Source organism: Cottoperca gobio, chromosome 7 (genome assembly GCF_900634415.1).
Source record: "Cottoperca gobio chromosome 7, fCotGob3.1, whole genome shotgun sequence".
Taxonomy (NCBI): Eukaryota; Metazoa; Chordata; class Actinopteri; order Perciformes; family Bovichtidae; genus Cottoperca; species Cottoperca gobio.
This window is the reverse complement of record NC_041361.1, coordinates 15,086,785-15,098,856: the sequence shown is the minus strand read 5'-3', so window position 1 is coordinate 15,098,856 and position 12,072 is coordinate 15,086,785. Positions and strand designations below refer to the sequence as shown.

The 12,072-nt window shown below is 40.4% G+C and overlaps 1 protein-coding gene across 3 annotated transcripts in view; it reads right to left on the bottom strand.

Annotated features, from left to right (window-relative positions):
* The window catches only part of sema3bl (sema domain, immunoglobulin domain (Ig), short basic domain, secreted, (semaphorin) 3bl), a 50,108-nt gene that overhangs the window by 8,636 nt on the left and 29,400 nt on the right, over positions 1-12,072 (bottom strand). For all 3 annotated transcript variants that reach the window (XM_029435863.1, XM_029435864.1, XM_029435865.1), the window contains 6 exons: positions 9,019-9,109; positions 6,752-6,868; positions 6,089-6,231; positions 4,219-4,333; positions 4,000-4,069; positions 3,638-3,782 (listed from right to left, as the gene is read on the bottom strand). In XM_029435863.1, coding sequence (XP_029291723.1) covers positions 3,638-3,782; positions 4,000-4,069; positions 4,219-4,333; positions 6,089-6,231; positions 6,752-6,868; positions 9,019-9,109 — 681 coding nt within the window. The remainder of the gene's footprint in view (positions 1-3,637; positions 3,783-3,999; positions 4,070-4,218; positions 4,334-6,088; positions 6,232-6,751; positions 6,869-9,018; positions 9,110-12,072) is intronic.

Below are 12,072 nucleotides of genomic sequence, written 5' to 3'. Positions count from 1 at the left end.
ATCAAAACCACAGTTGTAAAGTTATGTGTTTGGAAACAGCTCTGTAGAGGTAGAGCTTACTGTTAGGCAAAAATCCTCCCATTTGTGTCACTGTAACGAGATAAAGGTTGTACTCGGTTGGTTGAACACTGAACTTTCTAATAAAGTCATGTATGCAAACCATATGAACTTTGGGTTTTCTCATTCTGATCAGCAATTCTTTGCAAAGAAGCCAAAGTTTTGAAGTTTTGTCGAATAAACAGAAAAACGTATCATTTTGTGAAGGGGGAGGTTGGGGTGGCAGAGACATGTGGATAGGGAAAGTAACACAGCAGCAGTGACTGACCAAAGAGAAAGCATATCACAATGTCATGAGCTGACATATAGCATAAATCAAGGCTGAGAAAAGTGTAGAATTGAAATTCCAGACTGTGCTTCCATATGGTAGAAATATTGTTACTCCTGCTTATCACAGCAGTAACTGATCCACAATAGCCCTATAATGGTCTGGATAATATTCCAGAGGGGGGATCTGAACTGTGCAGGGACGTTAGACTCAAATCTGCACAAACTATTGATGTATGATACGTACTGTATATGTACATATGATATACAGTATATATATATATATATATATATATATATATATATATATATATATATATATATATATATATATATATATAAATGGCTTCAATTACACTTTAATGCAGAAGGTGTGGAATGTGTAAGCAAAACTTAAAGCTCAACTCTCCAACTCGCTGACTTCAAATGCTTCTTTACAGTATGGTTTTTCTTTACAAATTCAGGAATGCATAAATTGTGATGTTTGTGTATAATTCAAAATGGGGTCGAAGCATACATTGACCTTATCTGTAGGTAAGCTGTACATTTTTTTACACACATTATTTCCTTTAGGAACTGAAGGGACTATTACATTTATAAAAGTTTCCCTCATCACTCATCCTGGTGCAGCTGCCAATGCACAACCTTCATATGTCAGAGTTCTGAACCGTCCACTAAAACACTCCTCATCTGTTTGCACAGCAAATAAAACCTTAACTGGAACATCTCCCAAATCTCTTGTCAACTCATCCAAACTTTGCTATAGCTTTCAACCTCCAACTGAGAGCCAAGTGAGGATTAATGCTGAGCATATTTGGCAGACTTCTATTCACGGCCATTAATACTGCGTGTGTGAGTGTGTTTGGTTGTGTGTGTTGGGCACAGAATGCATTGTGTAATTGCCCTGTTGTATTGCATTCGGGAAATTGCTCCATTATGTCAAACAGACCCATGAGGAGAGCTCGATTAGATGATTATAAAATCCTGGAAAAAAAGGACTTTCTTAATTTCAACCGGCTCTAGTTGTTTCAGTACTATCGGCGCTATAGTTCAACACAAACCCAACAAAATCCCTTTTTTTGTAAAGATCTATGGTGTACAGTGTAACTTTGTGGTATGAATCAGGTAGCAAGAACACAATAAATGTAGGTGCAGAGGAAGAAAACCACACTATTGGGAAGAAGGGAGTCTGCTTTGTGGGTAAACAGGCAGAAATAAGTTATCAGAAGCCTCTGTTTGAATTAAGAACCTTAATTATATCCTCTAATATCCTATCTCAAACCAAAGAAGGAATCTGATGATCCCTAAACAGAGAGTTGAGTTCAGACTCAAGTAAAGGATAAAGGATATTTAAGTGTATTATACTTGAAAGTATGCCATTGTAAATCAAAGCTGTCAGCGCACGCAGAAGGGAGAAACATATGCAGACGACGCCCTGATTATTAGTGTGACAGCATAATGAAGTACTAGTTGATTTAAAACAAGCCACAGAAGGGATTATAATGTCAGAAATCAATCCCAAAGAAGCACCCAGGTAAATGAAAAGCCTGTCAGGATAATCAAGGATACAATCGTTCTGGTAGCAACCCAGAAGCTAACAAGAGGCTTTTCTGATGAAATGTCGTTGTGAATGACAGAGGCAGGAAGACAGACGCATCACAAAGTTCAGCACAAGTAGGATTTCCATTAAAAGTCTGGAAACTACAGAGTATCCAGACTCCAGACTATCCCATCATCCCCCCTATTAGAGAATGAGTTCTGACACACATTCAAACACTGGCAGTGATTCAATCCAACATAAATATCTGGGCAGGATACATCTCTCTCATATAAACGGAACTTTTATTTTTCCGTTCCTAGGTGACCTTTGACGAGGAAACAAGGAGACAAGATGGATTTTACTCAGTATGAAAATGGAATCTGTTACAGTGAGACATGTTGGAAATACAAACTTGTATGTTCTTTCCGGTGCGAGTGAGAAAAGAAAATCTAGGTCGTTATAATTGTTTAACTAGAGAATGGAGTGAATATTTGAACCCCAGCTAAACAGCAAACTGTTCTTCATCAAATGAGTTTTGATGAATATTGTTGGGAAAGAAGCACAAATGAAGCGACCCCCCTCTATCTTCTCTCCTTCCCATCTGCGCCTCTTCATCAGCCTACTCTGAGTCATCACCTTTTTCCTCGTTTCCTCTCTTCCTCCCTTTTCGACCTTCCCTCTCTCTCTCTCTCTCTCTCTCTCTCTCTCTCTCTCTCTCTCTCTCTCTCTCTCTCTCTCTCTCTCTCTCTCTCTCTCTCTCTCTCTTACACTCTCGCTTTCTGGCCAAGACATTCCTGTTAATCAGAGAGTCAGTGGAGTGAAACCACAGAGGTGTCTGCTCTGTTCTCACATTATTCATATTCCTTCTGCCTCCATACGATCCTGCACTCTGGTAATGAGGTGGAATTGCACGTGCCATGTGATCGTGTGTGTGTGTGTGTGTGTGTGTGTGTGTGTGTGTGTGTGTGTGTGTGTGTGTGTGTGTATAGGTCTGAATTACAGTGATGTGGTTGAGAGAACGCGACAGGGCTCCGCTGAGAGTCAGGATGTAAACCAGGAGAAGGATCTGCACTGTGTACAGTCAGCACAGCTGCACTACCACATACAGTAGTTTACTTTACTGATATGGAAACTTTCTACACCTCATTATTTAATGCTTTTGTCACCTTACAATTTGTTTCCCCCCTCTCTGCTCTTGCACACACAGGAGAATTACATTTGTGCACAACTGTATTACATTAGCTAAATATCTTTTTGGGAAAATGCAGTGTCATTCACATTATGTCCATATCCAAGTCACAGGACTTATTTGAACTGTTCAGGGAAATAACACAGCTACTTTTCCAGTGACGTCACCACAATCACCAACCTACTGTTAAATCAATCATTCAAAATGTTTTCTGAAGTGATCTAAGTACTAGCATGGTAACGTTTGGCCTGTAAGGTACACTTAGCTAAAACTAATGCATTATATGCAATACAACAGCCCTGCAATACAACCTAGCTTAATAAGGTTATATTGTTCAGGGTTTCTTTTAAAAATTGTTTTATAGAGATATTGATTTCGCTGTATGTGTTGCTAGTTGCTATTTAGAACCTATGACATAAATATCTCAATCTTGACTTACTGACTTTTACTGTTAATAAACTGTTGTGTCATCAGCATATGAAGGGTAGGACATCTTATGTTTCCCCATAATGTTGCCTGTGTTAGGGGAAACATTGTGTTCATGGTAAGTACAGTATGGTTCAGGTACAGTGAAGCTCACTCACCACGCCTGGTCTTGGATAAGGGACCCTCCCTTCGTAGGCCCCCCACTGGTAGTCGGGGCCCTCTTTGTGAGCGAAGGGTCCGTTGAAGGCTTCTCTGATGTCAGCCATACGGTACACACACACGGCGAAACCCTGGAACACATTACTGTGGAGGAGAGAGGGTAGACAGTCGAACATTTCCTCAAATAACTTTATTGTAAAATATAAAATAAAGGCAGAAATGAAGCCACGCATTTCTATTTTTTAACTACTAGCTAGATAATAAAAAGAAAGTTAAATAATAAGTAGGTTAAGTAAGGTAGAGTAGTTAATGTGTAGATAACCTGTTTACACATAGAATATGAAGCTTCATGGTTATTCACCTGATGGTGCTGAAGATCGCATAGATATCTGGGTTCCTCTCATCCTTGGTCGTCAGCAGGAACACATCCTCTGTTTTATATATTTAAAAAGAAAATGTAATTTAGTTTGTGTGTTACATACAGTACAATGTGTGAATTTGTGCTCTTATGCATTTTGTGTGCAGAAGAATGTACGTTAAACAGGACGAGTGTGTGTAGATAGTAATGTGTGCATCTCACCGAGTTGGTTAAAGTGTGTGTCAATGCCGTGAGGTCCTGGGACGGAGCAGACCAGTCTGGCTTTGATGAAGGTACTCCACTTGTTCACCAGCACTCTCTGGCCTCCAACATCATTCTGGCAAAAAAGAGAGCAAACATAATCAATAACACACAGCTGCATATTCATTTCGAAACACACATTTTCATTGTTTTGGCTACGTACTCCAGCATATTGGGTTTGGATTAAAACACTGAGGTAAAGCAGCTTTATGGTGTGTTGGAAGTGACTGAAACAGACCCCAATTCTATGAAAAAAGCAGCAGGAACATGCATTTAAACTTCTGTTTTGTATAGTAAATACCTTCAAATTAAAGCTGAAAGTCAGCACTTTGAATTGTTTCATTTAAAGTATTTTCTTTATGCTGGAGACAAAAACTACATTGCATTAAACTACTGCTTCTGTACACAATTAGGATGACATTAAAGTGTGCCTCTTTTGAATTGTGTGTAAACGTGAGCACAGTCTTTTGCAGAGAATTAATGCGCAATATATAACGAAGGAGTGTATTCATGTGTGCAGTGTCCTTCATTGTCCCTTTTCATCAAAAGTGTGTGTGTCGCCTGAGGGAGGAAAAAAGTGCTGAAGAGGAAATATTTATAATATGTGTATGAAGGGAGAGAAGGAGTGACAGATGGAGAGAAAGAGGAGTAGGAGAAAGGGAGACGAGGATGACAAATAAAGTTAAAACTTGAAGGTTTAGGTGGGACTTTGTCTGAGAAATTTTGGCAAACCTTTCTGGCACACTCAAACAGCCTCTAAGGAAATCCTGCAGCTGTGTGTGTGAGTGTGAGTGTGAGTGTGAGTGTGAGTGTGAGTGTGAGTGTGAGTGTGAGTGTGAGTGTGAGTGTGTGTGTTCTTCTATGTATACCTATGTTTGCGTCTGGTGCACACAGCACACATATGGTTCTCTAAGACCAATCAATGCGTGAAAGACTGTGAGAGAGCGTGCAGAGCAGATGGGGATCAGTTGGCTTATTCGACAGCTGGTTGGCTTTTGGAAGGAGAAAGAATTTATATGATTCTGAATATCATGATGCCTTCACAGTCCTTTGGGAAAAAGTAAATATTTGATTGCTCCAAAAGACATTTGGCTTTTCTACAGAAAGGTTTGGAACTGTCACAATAGTCCTTATTTAGCTCATGTTTTCTCTGCATGTGTTGTTTCAATTTAACCTCCTTCCAATGGACTTCAGTGGGAGTGTCAATCTATACATCACACTGAGAGGCCTGGTGGGGACCGATACAAGAAAGCGCAAAAGGACTAAAAGACTCTCCTGCGCAGATGTCTCACTCGTGTGACTGGATATTCGTATATCCGTGAGGAAGCGCATTGTGTAGCTCACAGTACCATCTGGCTTCACTCATCCCCACCTGCCATCAGATTATCTCTCAATCTTTCTGTGCACATCTGTATTTAACTGGTGTCGTTGGATCACCATGAGCACGTGGGACATTGGGCCTCATTCACCAACCGTTCTTACGGAGAAATGACTTCCTAAAACCCACTCACGCAGTTTTGAAGAAGATTGGGACATTCGCTAATGTCTTCTAATTTGGGATTTGTTTTTAGGTAAGAACAGAATCTACACACAGTCAAGAGCACACTGTTGCTTTCATTATTTTACAAAGCATTAGGTCTATTAAAATAAATAAACACTAACGCTTTAACACTGAACGAGTAATCCCATGCATCTTTATTTTAAATATCTCAAAACCTCGACTAGTAAGAGTATCTACATGGTACCAGTCGCAGCCTTCATAGAAACACCATCATGTACTGTTTCCGTTGAACAAAAGTGTGCACATAAAGAGTTTATTAAAGTATCTCACCGCACACACTCGTCCGATACGTGTGTGTATGGCCCCCTCCCTGTCCCCTGCCTCTGTGGCCTTCTCAGTGAAGAAGAAATACACTTTGTCGTTGTCTCTGTCGTCGTTGTCTGGGATGAGGTGGGCAGCGATGAACTTAGGGTCTGCAGAGGAATATGTGAGGACGGATGGAGAGACGTGGATGTGAGTTTGACAGGAGAGAGTAATCAATTTAAAGAACAGAACAAATACCATCGAGATGATTGGAAGTCCTTCTTATAGCAGAGGAAGCTTTTGTTTGGCGTTGCAGCTGGTGCGATGCCATCACAAGACAGTCTATAGTTTAATATAAATATCGGAGCACTTTTAAAATGACATTCTCATCTTATTTCAGAGTAAAGTCCACTAACACAAAATACACGCACAAATAAATATAAGGGGTTTAATTCAGTAATAAACTATGTCTTTGGAAAAACACACATTTCTGATTGGCTGACAAGAGTTAATTTAAATTCCCTCATTCTATATCATTGATCAACTCTTCCCGGTTAAATTGACCTGATGATGAGAATTTTCTTTTTATATAACAATGATAATACTGCTGATGTGGTAAATGAGGTTGTTTGTTTCACATTGTCTCATTTCCGTACTGAATGTGACAGCTTGATAACAGTGAAACGTTACCGTGGAGAAGCTTCTGGTCGGTCTCTGTCCTCATGGTGGAGCGGCTTCCCATACTCCTGAAGATCACAGAGTCTCTACCCAGGAAATCTGCCGTCAGTCCTGTATACAACTCCCCACCTAAAGAGAGGCAGGGACGGGAAGAGTGAACAAGTAGAAGGGATTGGAGAAAAAGGACGGGGAAAGGATCAAGGCAAGAACAGCGGCAAATAAAGGAGAAGGCATGAGGGGAAAAATAAAAGGTTTGGCACAGAAGAACAAAGAGGAAATCACGGGTGACAGAGAGAATTTGCGGTTTAGGCAAACGAAGAGGGGAAGGAAAGAGGAAATCGAACAAATCTAATATGAAGCGCACCGGTAGAGAAACCTGAAACCCAAACTCAAACACACTTTGTACAGTACATCCTCCGCTGGGACCACAAGCACAGACTCAGTTTAAATTTCAACAACTCAAATTGATTTTCCTGCAAATAGATATAAAATCTTTCGTGTAGCACGTTCAGTATATTAATCTTAGGAAAATCCTTTAGCAGTCAGGGTTATCTGTCATTAGACAAGAAAGAAAACTCCCGCTGACGTGGAGACAGAAACCCCTCCAACACCAGTCAGATAATGAAGAATTATGAGTGATAGTTTTTTCCCAGAGAAAGCCTATTTGTTTTTATAATAATACAACCGTTTTAATATTTTCCCAGCATATTGACCAAATACAAAAATAGGAATCAGGCCACAGACAGTGATCTCATTGGTGAAAATGAATACTCATCTAATCTTATTTGGCTGCAAAAATGGTATCAGATACACACACATCCGTCTTTACGTTACACAAACACACACAGTACACTCAGGTTCACACAAGCACACATGAACACACACACGTAGATACAAACATCGGTGATGACAGGGCCTTTTGAGCTTTGTGTTTTTTGGAAAAAGATCCTTTAATTGAGGAAGAGAAAACATTATTGGGTTGATAGCTGATGAAAAGGACTCATCATATTTTACTGTTTCACTCTTGGCCTCTCTTTGTGTGTGTATTAATGTATGCCTACTCTGTAGTCTCATTATTTGTTTCTTATTTTACAGATTAGTTTCAAGGCTGGTGTACGTTACATCAGAGGAAGAATGAAGATGGTTTTTCCCCATCGGTATGGGGCAATAAGAACCCTTCTGCTTTTTTGCACACCATTGATCCCTGATGAGAAAACATCCATAGAGGAGGTCAGTAGTCACGGTCAGAGACAAAAACAGAGACAGTCAGTCCTGTAACAGGGTAACACAACCCTGTTGACCTTGAGGATGCCAACGGATCTGCCGAGTCAGCTTTTCCCGCTTTTATTATGTTAAAAGCTGTTGTTCAAACGAGTGTAGGTGAACAAATCCCCACCATCTCCCAGCATGTGCAATTTACAAAATCTCTTTTTATCCGTCAGTCTTTCCACAATAAACTTCTCCAGGCCTAATGGCATTTGTCTTAAGCTTTGTGTGTGTTGTTTTGTATCTATGTGTCCATTGTATTGTCTCCGCTGAGGTCCAAACTACTGAGTATTTGGCTGCAGTTGAAGTATTTCCTGCCAAATACGACGCTTTGTGCGATAAATTCTGATGCTCAGAGCAGCTGCAGAGAGAGGAAGATGGGATAGAGGTGCCACACACACACACACACACACACACACACACACACACACACACACACACACAAACACACACACACACACACACCTCCTGCCTCAGCGGCTCCCAGGATCCCTGGTATAAATCAGCGATATTTCACAAACCTAAATGCCTAATGACATTCAGAGAGAATGTCATTAGGGAGTTATTATAATTTCAAAACATAGCAGAGATCTGTGCAGAGAGATGAAAGATGCAGAAACAGACCATCTGTGTTTGGCATTTTAAATAGTTAGATATGGCAGATAACAATACCAAGCTACACAAAGGCCAGTGTTAATTCGATAGCTTTGTCACAGCGGGTCAACTTGTGAAATATGTATTTTGTTATTAGAGACTTTGTGCAAAGGGCTTAGGATAGAACGCCCAACTCTTTATATCCCCAGTGTTTTAAGCTTTTCTCTTTTTCTAATAGCATTTTCACCTTTATTTTGACAGTTGAAGGAGACAGTACCAAGAGGAGGGAGAGGGGTATTACTCAACTGTTTTTCTATTAAATTTGATCAATTTTGGCCACATTACCATTGGAAACTGGTTCCCTAGCCATATTAACTCTATATACCACTTGTGAAATTGTTAAGTATAAGCTGACGTACCACTGAAGGTGCTAGCGAAGGGGAGACTGGGGTCATGTGGAACCTTCCCTCGTCCGTTCTCCACATCCGTAGGATCGATGGTGAACACATGCTGTGGAAGACAAAGACACATGGAGGATAAAAAGTCATTAATTCTAGCGTGTGAGCTATAAGACAGAATGTATCAAAACAAGCTGTTGTGAGATTTATTTGTCCTCCCACTGAACTCTGCGTCTGTCTGAGAACTCAGATGCTGTCTGGGTAACGAGGAAATGCAGGACCAGTGTAGTTGAGTTCAGAAAAAGTGTCCCACATGGTTCCCACTGCAGATCTGAGAGCTGGAGCCAGCAGGGTAACAAAGGGAAACTAAATAAAAACTACACTTATAAAATCCAAACTGTATCAGCAGAAAACAAATGGTGACAGTCTCACCCTCAGGGTCATAACACTCACTCAGCACATACTGGGCAGTGACGGACCAAGTAAATATATAAAGCCATAATCCACAAATGTTTCCCCTCTGTCTTGCCAACTTGACAGAACCAATACCATATTCATGAAACCGTTTCCATTTGCTGTGAGGAGCGCCACCATTTCTTTTACTGGGAAAAAAGTATTTAGCTGGACAGGAAGTAATGTCAATTATGTTTTCAGCAGCAGCGACAATAGACTGTTTGGAAAAATAGAAATTATTATAATTATTATATAATTAATTATTTACTTATTATTTAATTAGCAGGATTTTATAGATGGTCATTTACCTCTTATCGTGTGGAGTCTTTGTCGTTTTGTTCTGAAGTTTGAACCTGAACTTGGTAACACTTGATGCTTTGTTCCTATTGTGTTTTCCAGCAGCTTCTAATTTACTTTGGGTATGTCGTTTGTAGGTATTTTGGGGTAAATTCCCCCACCCTGTAAGAGGATAACAGTTTAATTATGTTTTGACTCCATTTAAGAAGTCAAGAAGCAATTAAAATAACAAAGTGGTTCTCTCTTCGTCATTCACCAGTTGGTCATGTTAACCTGAAGATCACAGGCCACATCCTTGGATTGTGTGACTTGCCAGGTCAAAACAGGGTCACTGTGGACAAAAGGCCTTTTTGTGTTTTAGTTCTCTACTCCCACTTCTACGACATCAGTGATCAATGCGAGTCCAAACATAGTCGACTCTCCAGGATGAAAAGAGAATGCGAGGCGACAGGACCTACGGTAAGACGTCCTGTTTCATTCCAAATGACTGATTTAAATGTCCTTACAGTGAACTCTGCGTGTGGGGGGGGGGACTCTCTGTTCCTCTTATAGACAATGGAGTATTGTTTTTGGGAGGGTGAGTCTTCCACTGAACTGAGATCACTGGAGAGATGATGACATTGAAGTCAGCAGGAGAAAAATAGTGGACAAATGCGCACGCCCACGCACATGAAGTTCTGCACGTGCACCGACTCACACTCGGGCTGAGCAACATGGACACGCCGAATTGTTAGTGTGAGAAACGCACCGAAAGATTATATATACACTGACATATCCAACAGGTCTCGGGAAATTAAGAGAGACAGTTAATTTCTCATTCAATCCACATGTAGCTTTGTTTTAATGTTCCTGAAGAGGTTTGAAGGAGTTTTAAAGATGTCAAAGTGTACACATACAGCCCACCAGCGCACACAACGCTTATACACATGCTCACACTTCATTACATTTTTAGATGATGAGGGATATTTGAATAATACTCTAAAACGTGTCTTGCTCTACATTCTCCCAGTCCTCTACATCAATGTAATTAATGAGGATTTCTTTAGTCATTTTCACTTATGCACGGTTTGATTATTTATTCATTCATTTTAAAGTTGTACCACATGTACTTTTGTTTAAAAATTGGAAATCCATCATTTGATGGAAAGTGGAACTTCCTAACAAATCACAAGCTAGCAGACGACGACAGCTTTTGTGCAAACACGATTCTTTATCTCAGAGATACTGAAGCACAAAAGTATCGTTCATAGAATTGACGTATATATTTGTTCATTGTGTCAGCCAGTAAAACCTTTTCCCTTCTTTCTTCCATCAATCTCATCACTTTCATTCCCTCCATCTACGATTTCTGCTTTTATTTCCATCTCCTTCTCTGCCGACGTCTTTCACTTCACTCGTTAGTCATCCTTATTGTTTCAGCACCTCTTCGCTCTCGTCACTAAAGTTAGCGTCTCTGTGTCCGCCATCTGAGCGTGTGTGCATGTGTTGGTATGCACCTCTGTGCCCAATATTTCACTGCGCATCTCATACGCGTAAGAGACCGTGTTTTTGGGGGGGTTGTTTGTGTGTGCGTGTGTCTGTGTTATCTCATTATAAGGGGAGGAATGGTGGCTGCCTGTGCAGCTGATTACACTGTCAGAGTTACTTTGGCCAAACTCTGCCAAGGTAAATACACACCAGTGCTGCGATACACGGAGAGAGAAAGACATCCAGGCTACTTTGTACTCGGCTGTGCCAAGCAAAATACATCAGGAGCCCCAAGACAAAACCATTCAGACAAGTGACTACTAGCACACAAGCACATTTGTGTCATTTAACTTGTGAGAAACTAAATCTAAATGTGTGCATTCATTAGCCTCTACCCTATCCATTATATTACCTTATAATTTTCCAAAATCAAAGCTAATGCTGGCGACAATCTTGACCCTAAATCGGCAGCCGTAAAGTGAGATAAAAACACACTTTTCCTCCTACAAAAGAAAAGTTGGAACACTTATGATCACTAACGTTATTTGGCTTACTTTTTACAATGTTCTACTTGTGCTAGTGTTACACTATGTTTTAACATTGTCCTGCACAGTGGCCACTGCTCACTGTTACATTGTCTCTTTTTAAAGGAACAATGCACCCTAAAACATAAAAGCAGCTGTTTAGTCATAGAGGTTTTGGGTATCAGTTCCTACGAGTATCTTTGAAATTCTTTCCAGACTCACTGTTATGCAACAACATTATGTCATCAAGGGAGAAATCCACTGTAGAAAAGCCACAGCTGGCAGGTTCTCCACAGACAGTAGCCTTAAAGGACCAGATGCAATGATGCCACAA